Source organism: Anomalospiza imberbis, chromosome 23, assembly GCF_031753505.1.
Source record: "Anomalospiza imberbis isolate Cuckoo-Finch-1a 21T00152 chromosome 23, ASM3175350v1, whole genome shotgun sequence".
Classification (NCBI taxonomy): domain Eukaryota; kingdom Metazoa; phylum Chordata; class Aves; order Passeriformes; family Viduidae; genus Anomalospiza; species Anomalospiza imberbis.
Window position 1 is genome coordinate 3959908 of NC_089703.1, and position 20717 is coordinate 3980624.

The 20717-nt window shown below is 45.4% G+C and overlaps 1 protein-coding gene across 12 annotated transcripts in view; it reads right to left on the reverse strand.

Moving 5' to 3' along the window:
• Positions 1-20717, reverse strand: part of CAMTA1 (calmodulin binding transcription activator 1) — a 242457-nt gene that overhangs the window by 7901 nt on the left and 213839 nt on the right. For 7 of the 12 annotated variants that reach the window (XM_068171512.1, XM_068171510.1, XM_068171518.1 and 4 more), the window contains 13 exons: positions 18875-19014; positions 18434-18630; positions 18010-18088; positions 16895-17210; positions 16004-16527; positions 14690-14877; positions 14074-14320; positions 13542-13613; positions 12502-12522; positions 9886-10079; positions 9622-9696; positions 4853-4883; positions 1456-1637 (listed from right to left, as the gene is read on the reverse strand). In XM_068171512.1, coding sequence (XP_068027613.1) covers positions 1456-1637; positions 4853-4883; positions 9622-9696; positions 9886-10079; positions 12502-12522; positions 13542-13613; positions 14074-14320; positions 14690-14877; positions 16004-16527; positions 16895-17210; positions 18010-18088; positions 18434-18630; positions 18875-19014 — 2266 coding nt within the window. The remainder of the gene's footprint in view (positions 1-1455; positions 1638-4852; positions 4884-9621; positions 9697-9885; positions 10080-12501; positions 12523-13541; positions 13614-14073; positions 14321-14689; positions 14878-16003; positions 16528-16894; positions 17211-18009; positions 18089-18433; positions 18631-18874; positions 19015-20717) is intronic. The other 5 variants (XM_068171511.1, XM_068171513.1, XM_068171514.1 and 2 more) reach the window with 5 other exon arrangements.

Sequence of the window (20717 nt, forward strand, 5' to 3'; positions counted from 1 at the left end):
AAATGCTTTGTCAAGGGAACCTAAAAATAATTGTCTTCAACCAATTCTTTCTTGAATAGCCTGCACTGCAGCCTTTCCTGTGTCTCAGAAGTATTTTCTTAACTCTTCTTGAGTTCCTCACTCAGTGGCACTTGATTTGATTACAATAATAGCACGGACTGGTATTTCTTCTTCATTAATACTCAGTGTAATAAACCCTCAAAATTTTCAACTGCAGTTAAAAAAATACAGGTTGACCAGGGAAGAATTTTGGACAAATTAGGAGCCTTGAGAATTGAAATCCTCTGAGTAAGTGCTAGTAGGAGAGATTTTAAGTGAACAATATAGCACTGCCTTCATGCTGTAAGGCAATCTTCTTTGGTTAACATTTTTCCAGTCTTAAACTGAGGCAGGGAAGAGAACCAAAGTGTAGCATTTGCAGTTACAAGCATTAATAAACTGCTGTAAGGCAAAGAACAGTACTGGGATTTATAGAATTGAATAGCAGAAAGAATGTTCTTAGAGAAGATGTTTCAACCCAGTTTGGTAGACTTGCAGTGAGACTATAATTTTAAACAATAGAGGATATGAGGGCAATGAAAGTGACAGCAGCAGGCCAGGTGCTGCTGGATGGTGTGCAAACCTCTCCAGGAGTCTAGAAGCTCTGTCACACTGGCTTGGATCACTTCTGGGAGTGCCTCCCTGAGCTGAACAGGGGCCGGAGTGAGGACAGCTCAAGTGATGCCCAGCTGTGAGCGGAGCACCCCAGAATGGGAAACAGGCCCTGACTTTTGCAGGTCTCCAAACAAAGAGCACCATCCTATGCCAGCAGCTCTGAAAGCATGCACAAAACTGGTTTTTGACTGATTTTGCACGGATGAAGCCTCGAACAAACACCTCCCCAAATAACATTCTCCAGACAGTAAGCGCTTCTAAGGCACAAAGTTATTCCCTCTGCAAGTGCTGAAGAGCAGATGGAAGGAAAAAGCACGTGCAATAGAGATGACCACTGCTAACGTGTCTGAAACCACAGCCGTGATGCTGACATACACAAAGGAAAGAGAAGATGATTTCAAACATGAGCTTTGAACCCTGACTCTTGGGAGATACATCCTGGTTCCCAAACTGCTCCAGCCAGCCCAAGTTTCTGCCCCTCACACCACGTTGCTCACTTGGGCAGTGCACAGGGGGTGCATCAGTATGTGCTGAAGCAATGTAAGAAGCAACAGCCCCAGCGAGTGGCAGCTCCTCTCCCCATGCCCTCCCCAGTCCTGTACAGGGTGTCAGCAAATGAACCAGCCCTACTCAGAAAAGGTCACAGCAAACGATGGCTTCATGGGTAAAGCATAACACAAAGCTGCTCCATCAGAGTGACTCCGTAATGCCCAGGCAGGGAAATGCTGAATGAGTCCGAATGCTGAAGATCCGTTTACAGGACAGGGTGCAAGAGCCAGAGAAGGCTGGCTGGCGAGTTACCTGTTGCTCTGAGAGCTGAAATGGCCTGTGGGATATTTAAGACAAGGGAGATCTTGCCTTTTTCCAGATACCTCATTTAGGCAGCAAAACAAAAAAGACAGAAAGGCCCAATAAGAACGACACCCCAGAGCACGCGGTCTGCAACTTAATACACACATCTGAGCTCCAAACACATTCAGCCCCTGCAAGAGGTAAATGAAAAAAGAAATTACTTTGAAAACTTTTGTTGCAGGTACAGTGAGGCATATCCCAACATGACATTTTCACACATCTTCCTGAACTCAAACAACTGGGACTTTCCTACACCTTGAAATTTTCCTCTATTCTCTATCTCACTAAGAGGCAAGAAACCAGGTACCTCAGTGCAAGGTCTGCTGCACAGCACAGATTAAAACCACATTAAAAATACAAGTCCTAGATGCACAGGAGTTTGTTGCTAAAATGCCAAAAGAGGGAAGAGTATGCAGAGAACAACAAAATACAGCAGATGTTCTTTATTCAGGTATGAAATGCAGCTGTACTTACCAGAGAAATTACTTCAGATGCTACACACTTAACTCCCCAAAAGTGGAGAGCAGCATTTAGTCAAACTGTGAGGACATGGTGGGGTAAGGGGGCTTATTTGGACATGAAAGGTGAATGAAGGCAGGTTTTATTACTCATGATCACGGGTAACAAGTGCACTTGTTCTGCCCCAGAGAAGACAGAAGTTTTGCTGTAGGCAGAAGGTGCCTGACTTGTCATCCCCTTGAGATGGGAAAGACTCACTCCTTGTGATCTTCTCCAGATCATCTCCTGCCAAGGGTAGGGCAGAGAGGGTCACACTGCAGGCAGCTGTGCAATTTGTTCACCCCTACACCTGGACTGGGAGCAAAGCTCTCTTTTGCAGGAGGCTACAGAGGATGGTTTGACCAATATGAAGGCAAACATTTGTGCATGGGGGCACAGTGAGTAGCTGAAATCCCACTACTGAAGCATGTTTCCTTGAGATGAAAACTGTTACTTAAAGGCAACAGCAACTGGATGGGTTTTTTTTCCCCCTAAAAGCTATTTTAATTTCTACTGCAGAAGGATACAAGTCTCATCTCCACAAGAGTCAGCCAGTAAAATCTCCTGCCTCTTCCTCTTTACTGATCCTAGTGTAATGTCACCCAAATAAATCCAGGGGAAAAAATCACTCAGTTTGGAAAGATTTTAAAACTGAAACCCAGGAGCAAATGCTGCCATCATTTATCTGCACACTGCAATAGCACGTGTACAGAAAACACCCCATTTGTGCATTACAGACAGGTTTGCAGGCGTTCCCTCAGCACGAGGGGCTGTGTCAGCAGGCCTGGGAACACTCCTGGTGTTTGCGCACTCCAGCAACAGACACACAGGGTGTTATCAGAATGCAAAGCAGCACAGAATGTTTTGCCATTACAGACTTACTTTGGCAGAACAGCAGCCAGTACATACTGATAGCTCACAGTTTGCTTTTTCCAGACAGAGAGCCACCCCATTTCCCATCAATCACACATCATTGCTCATCCCAGGCAAAACCTGCAAATGCTACCAAACTTCCAGAATCTGCTTCCTGCTAATTTCTCAAATGCTGCCACATACACAAAGTCTTAAAAGTGCACCATTTCTCTTCCAACACTGACAACTGGCCTCTGCTGACAGCAGCCCCTTTGCCCTCATTTACCCAATTCCTACTTCATCTGTTATTAGTAAAAACTCCAAATTTTAACTTGTGAAAAACCGAGGACCTACAACAAAAATCAGTAGCACAGAAGTCATAATTTGGAAACAAATGTCATTAGCTGCTGCTCCTTTGTTAGCCTAAATAATTAAACAAATAATGGGGTCTCCAGCAGGCTCAGGCCCAGCTCATTCTCTCACTCACGAGTCTTGAAAACGATCTCTGCATTTCCAAGTCAATAAAACTTGGTCATCAATAATGAAGTTTTCTTTTTACAACGTTACATGGAAGCAAGGGTCCAGGCCACCCCTCTCTTGCTGAAAACAGGAGCAATAAGCATAAGTGATATTTCTGGCAGCAGTTTTTTACAAAAAACCCTGCTGCCCTAACAACCCCTCAGGTGCAAGATGGAACAGAGCAGCCTGCTGGCAGTTGGGGCACATGCCTTGAGAAACCTGTCACGGGAATTCTCCCATTGATAACCTAATGATTTTTAGCTTTTTCATGTATTTGTAGTTTTGCAGGTTTCTAATATATAATTTTACAGTTCCTAGCGCTTTTGTACCCTTTTTCACACTTTAAAAAGAAGAGATAACCCTTTTTAATACATTATGTCACACTCTTGAAATTCTCTTTAGTCTTATTTTCAAGAAAAGAACAAGGACATCTTGTTTTGCACCAGCATTTGAGAGTCAAAGTAAGATTTAGGGCAAAGAACCTCCTGGAAACACCCCAAGGGGCAGGCCCAAGGGTGAAACGATTGGATTTACCTGCTAGATACACTAACTAATTAACCTTAAAATTTTAGAAATCCCATACCACACATGCTCATACCTATGTTTTCTGCACCTGAATGCTTTCATTAAAGAACTGCTCTTTATATTAACACTTTAATATTGTTTGGAAAGCTCTTCTTTTGACTCCAGGCAACACCACCTCTTGCCAGCCTGCTGCCTCACACCCAACCAGCCACTAATGTGACAGCACACAGGTGAGTGGGCTCTTCATGCCAAGAATGAGACTCCCAACAGATGCTCCCTTGGCACTTACTATAACACAGTTACAGCATCTTCTTTTTTTTGTTTTGTTTTGTTTTCCTTCCCAATATGTGGATTAATAAATGAGATAAACAACTGTCAAAGCTGGCCCTATAACACAACCAGATATGTAACTTACCAAAGACCAACTTATAGAAGATAAACACTGGAGCTTAACCACCTTTGGGAGTAAAGAGCAGTGTGAGGAGCTGTTCTGCTTCCATCTGGCTCAGGCAGAAATAAATACCCGTTTAGAGTAGGCTGCACCTGCAGTGCAGCTTCCTAGGATCTACCCTGAAAGCTGCTGCAGTCCATGACAACGGAGTTCACTGAGTGTGTGAGTGCAGACTCTGTCAAATTCCAACATCTACTCACAGCCATTTTGGATACTGAAAAAATACCCCACCAACAATGCCATCTAAGCATGCCCATGATGAATATACATGTCCTTTTTCACACATTCATGCACTGGTAACATCTACTGCAGAGCTCTGTCCTGTTACAAAAGCAGCAGTGTTAGTCATTGCAGTAGGGTTAGTTTATTAAAGATTCTTTCATATAATTAATGGAGGTGAAACTTACTGGCATATCTCGGCCGCAGCCCCATGCAAGCAAGCAGAAAGCAAATATATTTAAAATGGAAGAGAGGAACTGGCTAGCAGGCAGCTACACTCACCCTTTTGTACAGCCTATGGTCCACCAGAGGGCTTCAGAGTGCAAAACAATACCAAAGAGCCATTAGACACACATGGCAAGAACCGTACCTTACCCAGAGCTTCACTTCAAGGAGGAGGAGACAGCACTTCTGCTTGCCTGGAGAGAAAGAACCCTTCCCACTCCTGCCTAGGGACTCCTCTTTACCAGGGAAGGGCAGTCCTGTGTTTAGGTGCTTTAGGGCAGAAAGTTATAAGCAAGTAGAAAAAACCCAACACTGTCATTCCCGTGGCATTTCTAGCTGCATCCTGCCTTCCCTGGCAGCCATCACCTCTTTTCTATCTCACTCCAAATGCTACTCCATAGAAAACACTGCAGATCATAATTCCATCTTACCAATGGTTTAGCTATCCCCCAGAAGAGTAAAAGTTTCCTACAAATCAGAGAAAGAAGAGGAAATAGGAGGTTACCTTCCCAGTGCAAGCTGACTGTACCATACATGAATTCAGCTCAGCAAATCCAAACCCATTCGGAGCTCCCGGATTTCCTTGCAGCTCTAGATGTGTCACATCTGGGGATCACTAAGTAGGTGGAGTCTTTCCAAAATCATTAACTATAAAAAGCTTTGCCTCTGCCTCAGGACAGCGAGCCTGGAGGCAGCTCAGCTCACAGGAGGTGTCAGGGGCAAGCTTTAGGCTGGAAGTTAGTCAAGTACAAGCTGACAGGTTTGGGCACCATGGGAAGATGGGTGAAGCTCTCCTGGGAGGCCAGAAGTTTCTGTTTCTCATTCTCAACAAACAACACTTCTGTGACAGATCATGTTGATACCGTGTTTATGCTGATGCATGTTTTTCACCAGATTTTTGAGAATATGACAATAGATGGATAAATATGGGGGGTTTTGTACAAAGTCAAAAGGAAAAATTACATGTCTGACAGTCAGAATGACTCCTGCTGATGAATGATCCCTTTTGTCTCCATGACATTCAGCTACTAGAGCTCCAGTATCTTCTCTAAGAGTATATTCAACTAAAACTTACTTAATCTTCATGTATTTTCTGATTGTCATCAACATCTATGCATCCACTACTGAGAGCTCCAACTGTAGAACCTCTCATTAACTCTCCCAAAACACCTGAAATACCTTCTGGTCAGGCAACAAACATGAATTTCAGGGGATCAGATCCTCAAGGTGATCAAAATCACATTTGAGCTATTAAGCCTTTGTGCCAAAAGGTTATTAAACAAAATAGGACAAGATGACCATTTAAGCTGTTCTGAATGCAAGCAGACAAACAGTTCTCATAATTGGCTTAAAGTAGACTTTGATCAATTTAAAACAGGGAAAAACCCCACAAGCAGACAGTTGCCTGGGGAAACCCTGAATAGATCTCACCTAAAGGCTACAGAATAAGCTCTTGAGAGTAATTTTTTTGACTCAGCAACAGAATTTGCTCATGGTCAAAGCCTAGGTTAAACCATTCAATTTTTCAAAGGTTGAATTTCTGAACTTTAAGCATTTACTGCCTTCTCACTTAGCTCATTCTCCTTACAACAGACTGCAACTGGCTTTTGCAGCCTCTTCCCCCAGCTCCATCAACTGGCAGAAATCTTGTTACAAGATCCTGTTTGTTTGACATTCTTGTGCATGCTCTCTTTTCTCTCACTCCCTCAGATTTTCCAGAAATAGCTGTCATTTCCATCCCTTGCACTGACAAGGTGCTGTGGTTTAAAAAGTGACTTCACATTGCCATTTTTATACTACAGAGCATTAACTAACATTAGGTACTAGCTGTTATGGCTCACCCCTGGATGTTCAGGAGCTTGGATGGCTGAAGTGTTTCTTTCTGGTGACTGGGGCTTTCTTAAATTCTTGTTTATAGCAGCGTGCTAATTTGGAGTAATACAGGAGGAGACTGCAACGAGATTTCAACAAGCAGAAAGACTGTGTGGGCTCTTAGCCCAAGTACCAGCCCCATCCTCATCAGCTGTACCCTGTGTGAGTGTCACATGGGAGACTGAAGGGATATAATTAGGAAGCTTACACAGAGATGATCTGAAACTTACTTAGCATCCTAAGCTTTATTACTCTATCCTTAGGAAGAGGTAAGCAAGAAAATTCAAGCAGAGAGGAACAACGTCCTTATTGAAACAAAAAAAAATTAGAAAGCTTGAAGAGCAGGTGAGAAGGAATCAATTCCACCTGGTACCCCAGTGTACCTGCAGCACAAGGCAGCTAAGAGAGAAGGTTGCAGAGCCAGGTTTGGGAAGGAATGGAGGCAGGTGCTCTCGCCAGGATACGGCTGTGCCAGGGTAAGTGCAGGGATCTGCCCCTCAGGACAGGGAGCAAAGAAACAAACAGGTCAGCCTGAGTCAGCTGAGATACTGGAGCAAGCGAAGCTCTGTTCTATGAAGTAGATGATTGGTGTAATTTCTAGGATTATATTTTCCTTTACAGTTGTTTACACAAGCAAAAGGCTTCTAATTTGTCTTCAAAATCCTGCGTGGTAATAAAGCTCTAAGAGCCTGATTTGCACGGTGTTTGTCACTGCAGAGAGCAGAGGCACCAGATCCCTGAGTGGTTCCAGCAGCCACAGGAGCCCAAGGGTCTGTGAGACACTAAAGGAACACAGATGCAGCCCAGTGTACAGAGCATGAAGTGTACACTGTTGGAAAATGCCTTTCTGCTTGCTAGAACTATTTTAGCAAGCAGGAGGAGAACGGGGAATGAAACTCAAACCTGTCACCTTTCTAAGCAGTTCTATGAATCTGCTAAATTTATGTATTTTTCAAGTAGATTCTGAATGCTGGTTTTGTTATTTTGACAAGTCTTGCTTTCACTTTTAGCATTTACCAATGCCACAACGCTCCTGGTTCAAATTTGTCAATTACTAATAATAGTTACATTAACACAATTTTAAACTCTTATGATTGCTTGGAGAAAATATGCAACCATAACCCTGTGATCATTTCTATTTTAGAAGGTAAAACAAGGCAGTTTTGAAACACGGTTAACATCTTCAGTGGAGGCAAGTCACTTTTTCCTTTTGTTGCATCCTAGCCAAGAAGCATGACTGAATTCCAGAGCAAGGACAACCCGTAACAAACTGCCTGTGGACAAGGGACAGGACTGCACTGCTGCAGAAGTTCCAGCACTGCACAGTGTGATGTGAGCCAGAGAGAACCTAATCACAGAGAATCCCCCCTGCTGCTGAATTTCTGTCTGGAACTCCCCAAGAGCTAAATCTCTCCTGCAGGGATGCCCAGAGCAGTGATTGTGCTGCTGGAGAGAGGAGACTGACCCTGGGTCTGGCCTGCAAACTTCAGTGGTGCAGATGAACAAGATCTCTCTACAGAGGGAAAAGGAGACACTGAGAAAGAGGAAGGCAATGAGCTGAAGTCAAGAACTGTTGGAATCATGGGCAATTTAAGCTCTGTAGAGTCTGTGCTACTCAACAGCTGGAGTCTTAACTGAGCCCTGATTGGAGTGCATGGCACACCCTGGGTGCTGGTGGGAACCCCAGGGACACAGGCAGACCAGAGACATTCCCTGGGCCTGTGTCTGAGTTGGCTCTAAGAGCCTCTCGGGCTGACCCCAGAGACCCCATGGATGGAAACTTGGTGCATGGTTCCCCCAGGGACTGCCTGGATCTCAAGCAGATCTGAGAGGATACAGAAGTTCTGAACCTCCAAGACATGCTGCACAGCAAACACAACAAAACAACCACTTTGGTCTCTTCCATATGCCTTGCTGAAAGAGGGAAGTCACTTGTCCTTCTTCATCAATGACTGTGGCTGTTTCAAGAGCACTTGGAATCAGCCTGGGAACTACAAAGCCCTCTTTCTGGTCCATACAGGTAACTTCCCACTGAACCTGCAGGTAAGATGCACTTCCACAGCATGAGCCACACTGACCTCCTGCAAAGTGAAGCTTTGAAATCCTGCAATAAGGACTGAGTCTGTTTCGAAAATCAGGAGTCTATCACATGCCTCTAAGAGCTCTCCTTGTTAAATGTCACTGGACTGAAGTAAACATGCTTCAAAATGCATCAGGTGTGACCAGCTCCTGGGTGGATGAAATGCATGGGTAGTGAGAATGGAGGGGGCAGAGTCAGAAACATCAGGATTCACCACTGACAAGGCAAAGTCCCAGTTTGCAACTTGATCATAAAGGGGGTCCTTTCAGCTAAAAACCACAGCAAACACGCTGCTGGTATGGCAGTGCTGGCTGCCACGGGGAAGCACTCTGGCAAGGCTGTGCTGCTCCCACGCTGGTTCATCTTCATGTCTGTGGAGTGGCTGACATGAACTAACCTGTGCTGCTCTTCTGCCACATCCCACCTACCCACATTGAAGAGAACACACACTTGAGGAGAGCCAACCAAATGATTCTGTGACCAAACTTAAAGGCATTTCCAGCACACACCAGTTGTCATCACTTTTTGCACTTTCCCACATACCATGAATGTTTTGGGCGGCACTCAGAAGCTGTAGCTATGATTTAACAATGCTTTTTTTGAGACTTCCTCAAGTCCAGCTTTTAAAGTCAAACAACCTGGGCTGTTTTACATTATAAGCAATGGAGCTGTACACAATTCTCTTCAGCAACAATCCTAAGTTAAAGATTTCATTTTTGACAGCGCATCTTGGAAAAACCGCTCAGCTTTGTTCTTTGATTAACAGATCTGTAGTGAGCTGGTTCTGTTATATCTATATTGCACTTGTTGCAGACACACTTGGATATTGTCACATTGCTCTAAGGAAGGGCAGATACCAAAAGTAGTGTCATACCTGTGGCGGCAGCGTCGTAAAAACCGCATAATCTTGCGAGCAGCTTGATCCTGCTTCTTGGTAAGCAGACTGCTTCTAAACACAAAAAACCCCAACACTGAAGTGTAGGCAAAACTGGGGAGAACACTACTAAATGCAAGAACAATCATCCTATGAACCACAGTCCTTTTCCCACTGGCCTTTGTCTGTGAAGCACAGCACAGCCTTGAAGAGCATAAAAACAATATATGAAGATCCCAATAGCCTCAATACCCCGGGGCTCACCTGAGTTTCTGCTGTACGATGGTGGCTGCCCGGCGGTTTTGCCTCCTCTTGCCACACTCCTTGTAGCTGCGATAGTACTGCTGGATCAGCATCGCGGCTCGTCGGCTCTGCTGGAATTTTTTCTGCTCATAGTAACTTCGGAATTTGCTCTGGATAAGAATGGCAGCTTGCGTCATCTTTTTATAAAGTGCATACTACAACAGAAACAAAGAGAAGCTGAGGCATCCCAGTAAGACCAGTGAGAAGCAGGTTCCTATGGTGGAAGACGTGTGAGCCACTAAGGTGTGATGAGAAGTAAATGAAGTATCTATTCCCTGACTGGGAATGTTTAAGAAAATGGTGACAGCAAACTGGAAAAACTGTAAGATCAGGGGCAGAACTTAGTCTGCGTGAAGGGAACAGCAATCTGTTTTGCTGCCTGTGGAACAGTTTGACTGGATTAATAGAATCATAGAATAGTTTGCACTGGGAGGAATCTTTAAAGGTCATCTAGTCCAGCTCCCCCAACATGAACAGGGTCATCTTCAAGGAGATCAGGCTGCTCAGAGCCCCATCCAGCCTGCTCTTGAATGTTTCCAGGGACAGGGTATCTGCCACATCTCTGGGCAACCTGTGCCAGTGACTCACCAGCCCCATTATAAAAACTTTCTTCCTTGTATCTAATCTGAATCTACCCTTTTTTAGTTTGAAGCCATTACCCCTTGTCCTACTGCAACAAATGTCTGTCTGTCCCCGTCTTTCTTAAAAACCAAACAACCCCAACAAGCACCCAAAACCACAACAGTTCTAAGTCTAATACTGAGCCTAAGACAAAGGCAAAACGAAATATCATTAGAAATCTGTAACAAGCATCCAATGTACTCACAAATTTGCACTTCCCAAATTCCATCTAGCACTGTATTATTTCTAGCCATGTGATTCCCAGTAAAGCAGGTACAAACTCTTAAAAAGAATATCTTTATTCCACATCCTTTTCCTCTGACAGCATGCAAGGTGATGATCACTTAACAGAAACCCTGTGCATTCATGCATATTTTTAAGTCCTTTCTGAGATGGAAATGTAGAATAATGTATAGAAGTTGCACTTACACTACTATAACAGAGGTTTTCAGTGTTTGCTGATCTTATTTTGCTAAGTTTTAATAGGTTTAATACTTTCAGAACTCATGTGTCTATTGTTCCTGGATATTTTATCAGCTTTGACTTCTGCTCACTTTATCAGACAGTTGAGTAGCAGCTACTGCCCCATACAGGGTAATGTCCTAACATATCTCAGTATTTTCCATTCTACTGGGAACAAAAAACCCCAAAAGCAAACAAACAACCATCCCAACATAATCCCAAAGCAAAAAATCCTCCAATATCATCACAGACCACCATTTACCAAATTTCACTTTTTGGAATTGAAGCAGTCATTAGGAGCAGTCATATTTTGCCATTATTAATTTTTTTTTTTTGTTTTTTTTTTTCTTTTTTCTTTTTAACATTTTAAATTGATGGATCAGATTGTGATTTTAAATTAGCTGTTTTAAATAAGTCCATTCATGGGCTGATAATGGTTTTCCTTCAAAGTTTTAGCCCAGATGGGACTTCTGTGGCTGAGTTACAAACCCCTGAACAGAAGGGTTCAAATACAAAACCATGCCATGAGCTGTGACTGTTCCAATCCAGTCACAAACCTTTGCTGATCAGTGCAGTAACAGATCATAGGTATGAGGCACAAGAGAAATTAGCAGTCACTGCACAGACCAGACCCCACTATGTCTGCCTGCAACTCTAAGACCCGAGTAGCTGTGCTCTGTCCTCCTCTTGTTCCCTTCTTCTTTCTGGAAAGGGGATCAGTGGAGATGTCTCCTAAACTCCTCCCCAGAGAGGAAAGCCTTGGTGAGCTCAGTGTCCCAGAGCTCAGCTAGAACAGTTCTCAGCCTGACACAAAACCACAGGGCATGGGGAAGCTGTGGGTGGAATATCACCCCAAGGACACATTCTCTCCAGGAAAAGCACACCTTGCCTCCTGGTAGCCCTGAGAAAAGCTCATTTGATTCTAGAATCTGATGAGATCAAGATGTTGCACAGCTGGGAAACCCATCTTTACAGCAGAGAATTATTGACTGTGAACAGTTTGAAGAGTGGCACCAACAGTTGTGCCTCCAGCATGAGCAGCAACGTACTGAGATGTTGGTCTTAGGAATTCAGCACACAGGTATTTCAAAGATGAATGGTCAAAATACTTCAGCAGGCAAGCAGAATGCAGAGGACATTGGCTCACAGGTGGGATAAATCTTCTGTGCTCCCCAAATGCCAAGGGCAAAGGTCACTAAGTGACAGCTGATCAGGAGCACTAAAGGAAATCCTGTCCTCTGGAAACTGGCTGCAAAACCCTCCCAGCAGCTCAGCCCATCCCTGCTCATGGGAGCTGATGCAACTGTGGCACAGCAGTCCCTACACAACTCCCAGAAAGGCTGGTTTGTCACTGATTTCTCAACAACAAGTATTTATTAGTGGATAATATTTAAATGTTTCTCCAAAATGCCAGGTTCTCCTTGTTTATACTGAGTGTGAAAGTTAATGACCCATAGGGAACTGTTTCCAAAATAGTGTTTGTATTTGTATTACCTTCAAGGCTATCCAAGTAAGCTTGGGGAGAAACAGAAAAATACATAGTTAATATTAGTTCTGCAAATAAAGAATGAAAAACAAAACAAAAAGACCCAAACAATCTTCTTTCAAAAAGAAGCAATTCCAGGATCCAAGACAAAGCAATTTGTCAAGCAGTTTTTGAATGGAATTAAGCTTCCCTACTACAGGAAGCATCACTCCAGAATGAAAGCCATGTGATGGGTTGGATGTGAATCACAATGCAGTCACCTAACACTAGAAAGACTTCCCAAATAAATGTTTTGAAAGTTGTAAAAGAGCACAGGTGCCTTGCCTCACTTTCTGTTACCATGCTGCCAGGCATTAGACAGACTGTGTCTAGCAGGGTAAAGTGTGAAGAGGGATGTGGGCTCTAGTCCTCACCAAAAAAAAACCCAAAACCAAACAAAAAACTCCCAAAATGAAACGAAACAAAAAACCCAAACCAAACAAACAAAAAACCCTGAACGAAAAAATCTAACCAAAAACCAAAAAGGAAAGGTATCTTCTTTTTCTGGGGTTGAGAACTCAGCCTGAAAACATGTCTCCAACTAGAGTCTGGAGAGCAGTCTCAGTCCTGGAAAAACTTGCATCAACCTACAACATGTGACTTCCCATAGTTTAAAAGTTTAGTATGTGGAAAATAAAACAACCTATTTTTCATCTTCACCTATGTCAAAGGCAAAACCAACTTCAATTTCACAATGAAATTTGGCAAGCAACTAGTCAGAGAACAGTCTCCTCAGGTTGTAGCATGCATAAAGACCAATATGGAATACATCACAGCCCTTCATCTCGCCGCAAAACCACAGGCATTATCAGAAACAAATTTCAAGGATTCCCTCCAAAACTAAGATTCAGAACACGAATCTTCTCCCCTTTTCAATTTTGCCTGAGCAAGGTATTTCATTACTGCATGCTGAAAAGCATAGGAGAGGAACAGCAGGACAATGCCCGCTACAGCAAGCTGCATTCATGGCACTTACATGTGCTTCATAAAATTTCATTTTCTTGATTACCTGTTTGTACTTTCGGTAGCAACGCTGAATAACAGCAGCAGCCACCTCCTGCTGTTCCCGGAGAGGACGACCCTGTGAGGACAAAGGAAGGAGCAGCATCAGTGAGAGTGCACCAAAACCCAGGACACGTGCTCTGGCTCTGGGCTGCTTGCAGGGCAAACCTCTCCTGTCAATGCTGCCTGGTCCAACCCAGGCCTTGGCATTTCCTGGAGATGCCTCTGCTGCCAACTCACATAAGGAACAAGCCATCAAAATGCATCTTTACACTAAATAGGCAACTAAGCAGAACCTCTAGGGTACATTTTGAAGATGTGCTTTGTGAGTGCTGCTCTGCCACAGCATGGCATGGCATGCACTTCCTATACAGTACTTGTTGGGCAAACATCAACAAACATCAGAAGCATTGAAAAGGTTATGACAGAAACTGTATTTTTGTCCCCAGAGTGGATATTATCCCCATTTTGGTTTGTAACAAATTATACTCTTTCTCACACACCGACCAAGGAAGACACTGGACATCTGGGCCACATACCTTGTATTTCCTGAATACTGTCTGGACGAGTTTGGCAGCTTCATAGAGTTCTCTCTGCTCATGATCAGACAGAGTTAACTGTGCAAACTCATTTTCTACCTTCTCGCTGGTGGATGCACTCAGAAATTCAGACCAGTCTGCTGCCGAGGGAAGGCTGGGTTTCTCAAAAGCTATTTCACTGATTGGTGAGCCTGCAGGGCTCAAGCTGGTGTTCGAAGAAGGGGTCAGGGGTTCACTATACAGACTTCTGAAATACCAATCACAGCAGGAATTATTGACTTACAAAGCGCTTGGGCTGGCATCACAGATAAAGACAACAACATTTCTGAGTTCAAGACAGAAGTTTAAGCTCCTGTCCCTCTCTCCAAGCAACATCCCACACCCCTGAGCCTGCCTGTCCTGCACTGCACAGATGTAGTGCTGGAGTGAAAACCCCATTCCATGAATTTGCAGCTGTGCTGGCAACAATACATCTGAGCCCAAGAGTGTGCCTGGGCCAGCAAGACCAGAACCGAGTCTCACTGAGAACTGGCACCTGCAGGCTGAAGAGTCAGAACGTGCAGCCCAGCACTCACACCACACCAAAACTCAGAGCAGCCTCACAGTTCTCACTGACCTGATCTGTGCAGCACTGGGCAAGTGATCGACATCAGCAAGGTAACTGGCCAGCCAGCTCATGGTGGTGCTCATGGCAGCACTGTCTGTCCTCTCCACCAGCAGCGACTCCATTGGCACAAAATTCTCTCGCTTGATCCTGTCAGGCGTAGCTTCAATAATGTGCTCTGCAAGTGTCATCATGTTCACCTGTCAAGGGGGAAAGAACAGCAAACTTTAGCTGCCTGGAAGAAGGTGCCTTGTGCTTCTGTGTTACAGCCCAGCTTTAGACAGAATTCCCCATTTTGCCCAAACCTGCATAAGCTGGAGTCTACTGTTTGTTTCAGCAGTGGAGAGGAATCCATTAACCAGTGATCATTTGATTTTCTGACTCTTCAGACCAAGCACTGCAGGGTTTCATATTTCCTGGAACCTCTTTTTTCCCTTTATGGGGAGCCCAAGAGATCTGGAGAAAGGTCTCTGGGCCCTCCCTCTACAGCTGTCACTAGTATGTTATTTCCAAAGGATAAGTGACTTTGCCACTCTTTTGCTGACATGTGCAGTAGAGCACAACAGGACAATAAAGGCACATCAAGAGAAGTTAAAGATCTTGGGACAAAACATTGTCAGGAATCCTTCTGAATGGTATCCCTCAGCTCAGCAAGTTTCACAGGAATTTTCAACCCAGGGAACAGAAAACTCTTCTTGTTTTGCAATGCTCTGCTTCACCCGTGTTACACCAGCCAGAGGAGAACATTCAGAGATGGCAAGGCAGAACAGGTAAGCCTGTGTTCCCATTACCCATTTGCTCAGACAACCACTGTATCTTTCTCAGAGTGACTACTTCTCATGTCTCTCCTGCTTCTGTTATATTTTTATTTCCTCTATTCCATGCCTAGTGGAATTCTTCCTTCCCCAAACCCACTGTCTTCTTCCATTCTCCACTCTTTCCTACCTCCTTCCCTCCGAAGTGCAGAGGCCTGGCCTGCAACCACAGCACTACCTCTCTCACATCTTGTCTTTGCAGGGACTGCTGCCCAGTTCCCACAGGACTATTGGGCCACCTGAGTCACATGCACTCCTGTGATCAGGCTCTGCTTTTTCCTTTTTCCTTGCACAACTGCAAACAATTTTGTGCATTCTGTACGCTGTTCAAGTGAACAACCCTAAATGCTAACCACTAGCCTTTACATCTGCATTGAAATTGGAAGAATGTGACCACCTCCTTCTTCCAAGCACAATTCAGAGTCTCTAGAGGCCTCTACAGGAATTTCTCATGGCCAGGATCCTCTGTGCTCTATGAGGCTGCTGATCTCAGGGCTGTGGGTGTGTTTACCTGCAGTTCATCCATGTGGTGTAAACAGTCCTCATCCCCTGCGCTGTCCCTGTAGGACAAGAGTTCTGCATCCACCATCTCCCTGTCGGCCATCATCAACACATTCATCTGCTCCCGCTGGCGGAGCCGATGGGCCACAGCATCCTTCCCCAGGGCAGTGCCCTTCTGGCTCCCTGCCACCTGCACTGCAGACACACCAATATAAATGTCTTTTGGGTTCCATTTGAGGCCTGCTTGGCTGCCAGAGCCCCGGTACCCAGTAACTTCTGGGATGTGCTGGGAGAGCTCCCGGCCATAGTCCCTCAGCCCTTCACTGGGGCTGATTGTCTCAGTGGAGGATTGCTTGGAGCTGGAGTTCTGCTTCCTAATGCTTGGCTGTTCCAGGCTCAGTGCAGTGGAAAGCAGCTTCTCTTGCCGGGCTTGAAAATACTCAGGGCTCAGCTTATGCTTTTTGGGTGCAGGGTAATCCTTCTGAGTCTCACTACTGTAATAGCTGGAAGGTTCTGATCTTGGCCGCCTCAGCTCTGTAAACAAACAGATCAATGGTCAAAACTAAACATGCAACTCGTGACTGCTACGGGAACATCAACAGCTTCTGCCCCAGGCCAAAGCTCATGCTGTGCTCTACGGACACCTTGAGAGGATGTGCAAAGGGAGAAACAACCACCCAGGGAGGATACTGTCTCAGCCATCCTAAGATGCACAATTCTTTCCAAAGCAGGCACTCGCTCCTCTTCCTGATGCTTATGCAAGTGTATGTAGCACAAGAAAAGAATTAAGCATGGACAGCAAGGCTACAGGTGGAACCTGCTGCCCAGGTGAGCTCCTTGCCCCCACGTTTTCACATGTTAAATGTCAGCAAAACAGAGCATGCCCTCCAGGATGCTTTACCTGTGTTTGTACTGGAAATGACTGTGACTCCCTTCTGAGGCTCCGGAGAGGCAACAAGCTCACCGTGCCATTGGGACACCCAGCTCTCTGTGCTGGAGTCTGTGCTCGAGGGGCACTGAATCCTGGGGTTTTGCCCAAGCTGAGTTTGCTCATCTCGCTGTAGCTGCTCCAAGCACTCCGCCAACTTCACGTGGCCCCGAGACCGAGCGATGGCCAGTGGCAATCTCCCGAGGGAGTCCGGAATGGAGATGGCTCGGCGGTCCCACTTGTACAGCACAACAGCTGCATCCATGTGGCCCAGGGCACATGCCCACATCTAAAGAGGAAAAGGTAACTGACCCACTGGGACACCTGCCTTCTCCTTTCTAATTAATGCAGTGGAGTCCCAGCTCAAGGAAAAACTCTTCTAAGAAACAAAAGCATGACATGCTCAAGGCCAGCAGATTACTTTTATAAATATCCCAACTCAACAAAACCAACCCAACCCAACATAGGGGACTGAATAGATGCTATTCTCTCCTACAACAGAGAAACCTCCAATTGGCAAAAAAAGCTGACAGTTTGTTTTCTTCTGTTTTGGGTTTTTTTTTTTTTTTGGGTGACATTGGTATCACTGCAGAGACAGAACAGCTTCATACACAAAGGAATCTCCAATGTCAGAAACATGCAGATAGGTCCAAAGGTTGGGAACAATAAAAACAATACTATGAATTGCAAACTGGCAGTTCTGGTTCCATCTGTTTGGGGTTTTTTTGCTTGTCTAAGTCCTCAGTCATGATTTCATGTCTCCAGTGACCAAGACAGTTTATAACTTTATAACCTCTACAGTTAAATAGTCACAGAGGACAATGTGAAAGAAGGCATGTAAAGTCCTTTTCACACCATGATAGTGGAGACTAGATTCTGTCTATTCCCTTTCCTCATGTTTCTCAATGACAAAGTTTTGTTCTGTGTGCTCTCTCATCTTCAGGAAGCTGAACATACCATGTCTTACCATGTACGCAGCAGGAAAACAAAGAAACATCCACTCATCAGAGAGTGAAACACTTTAGGAAAATGACACATCAGAAAGAACTCCCCAAAGTCCCCTCAGAAGTTTCAGACCCTGCTCTTACCAGAGGAGTGCAGGAGAAATGATCCACATTCAAAGGGTCAACTTCCAGCTCCAGATCAATGCTGTCTGCATGTTTGGTGCTGCAGGGGAAACAAGAGAAGGAATGATGCTCTGTAGCCATGTCAGGATCATTGTCTAAGCACAGGTTTATTCAAGCACTGTACCACAGAGAAAAGGCCACACACATGCTCACAGCAGGTTTATTTACTACAGACAGTGCCCCCACCACAGACACGAAGAGCATGATACATCCCAGTGACTGGACTCGCTCTCAAGAGACAGGTCCCATCAGATCAGGGCATGGGAACAAGTTCAGGGGCTTGGCTCTTTGTACAAGACAACCAGAAATGTGGACTGAGCAGAACTTATATATGCTCCTGCAAAGCCTGTGCTGACAGCCCAGAGTCCAGCAGGCTGGCTCTTACCGCCATTTGATGAGGGTCTGGATGAGAGTAGCATAGCCCTGGGCAGCAGCCAGATGGAGCAGTGTCATTCCCCGGAAAGTCTTCGAATGGATCAAGTGTTTGGACTTCGCCCAGCACGCACGACTCATCATCTTCTCACACACCACCACCACGCGGCTCTCAAAGCAGCTGCCCAGGGTCCCAGTCCCAGAAACGCACTGAAACACCACACACATCCCAGTTAACCACGGAGAGGAGCTGCAGCTTGCCCTGAACAGGCAGCCTTCCACTTCTACAAGTACTGAGACAGTGGCAAACGTGACCAAAAACCAGCTGCTGTTAGACACCCACAAACCAGACCTGTTACTTAGGACTAGCTATAACCCTTTCCAAACCCCATGCCCCAAAAAAACCTCTGGTAGGAAAGCATAAAGCTGTGTCTGGACACAGAAGGGTTCATACCTGCACCTGTGTTCCACTGTTCCCATTCCCATTGCTCCCGCCTCCTACTCCTTGTTTGTGTTGCTGGGAGCCTGTCATTTCAGCCATTCTCCTCTCCATCTGCTCAAGTCGCTCCAATATGGACATCCTGAACTGGTTATCTAGGTTGGAAAAAGCCAGAATAAGGACATTTCCGTGCAAAGGAAGCTCAGGTTTCAACAGCCAACTACAGGAAGTCACAAACAGCTATCCTGGAAGTGATAAGAGGAAATTTGCTCTGCTTGGAAATGCACACACACTTGCCCTGCAGTACCCTAGCTCTTCAATTGCCTGCAGCAACCCTTTGACTGCAATTCCAGAGAACCTCCTTACAGAAAACAGACAGAAAATTGAAAAATGCAGATGGCAATCCCTTTCCTTGTGAGTTCAGCTGTATGCACACAATACCAGGGGTAAAGCAAAGTCTTCCAGAACACAAACTCTAAGCAAATATACCCATTCACTGAGCATTTCAGTAGGATCACATCTGCCATTTTAGAGTCACCCCCCTACTTTAAAAGAGTCCTGAATTCAGCTGGGCTTGCATTCTGGAATCATGCAATAATGGTACCTGGAAGACTCCTCCGCTTCCTTCTGTGCTTAGGAAAAGGAGCCTTTAACAGGGCACTTGCTCCTTCCCTGGCAGGCTCCCTTTCTTGGAAAACAGCTTCAGCCAAGCGCCAGAAACAGAACTACCAGAATTTGGCGTATGGGCACTGACAGTCCTGTAACACCACTCCAGAAAGCCATGCAACTCTGGAGCCCTCTGGCCCCTGCAGAAGCCTCAGGGGCTGTGTTACTGGTTTTTCCCTCATTACATTTTAACATAGCACTATCCTACAGCTACTAAGGCTTGAATGGTGGAGCAGGGAGGTTCAGACAGATTAACAGATCATTGCTGAACCTGAGCCGTAGAGATCAACTGAGGCAATGATTCTCTGGATAGGGCCAGTCAGTGCAGAGGGAATGGCTGCAAATGCAGAGCTCCTTCTGTCCTGTGACCCATAAGGGATAAGTTTCACGCAGCTCATGTGAAGCTGGGCAGGACTCTTTTGTGGATACGGAACATTTAATTAATTGTGATATCATGCTAAGAGCATAGGTATTAAACTGTAAGAGAGAGACAGCCCTCATGCTGTTCAGTTTCATGCATCCATAGAGATGGTGTGCTGGTGCAGAACACTCATAAACCCAGAACCACTCCCAGTGACAGCAAAAGGAGTATATGCACCAAAATAGACAAGCTCTGATGAAGTTTTAAACATGTCAGTCTTCTCCAAGAAGAACACAGAGCCCTCCCTGGAAGGCTGTAGGAGTACTCATACGCTACACTCCGAGGCACAGCTCTCAGTAAGGGTATTGGAGAGATGTGGATCTCTGCTGCACTGCACTAAGGACAATATTGCAGACCACTGGTACAAGACATCCACTGGCTGGAGACATCCCCTCCTCACCAAGAGGCTGCTGTGGTCTGACAGCAGGCAAGAGCTCCACTCCCTTCTGGCCAGCTTCAGCATCCCACTCTGGCTGCTCAAGAGCCAGGGACAAAGGACTGTGGCCAGCACCTCCCATCTAACCTCATGTCAGAGGTGAGCTCACTAGTCCAAAAGATTTATTATTAGTGCCTTACTAATCCTTCAATTGTCCTGTTAATTGCAAAGCCCCTGGGAAAGGGCTGGCAGCTGTACCACCAAACACTCCTGGTACTGATGAGGCTGTCAGGGCCCCGTCCCTCAGCACACGGGCAGCACCAGCAGCCCTGTTTGCCCAGCAAATCTTTGTTCCAGGAGTGCTGCAGTGTGCTGCAGTGCAGTCCACACCGCTG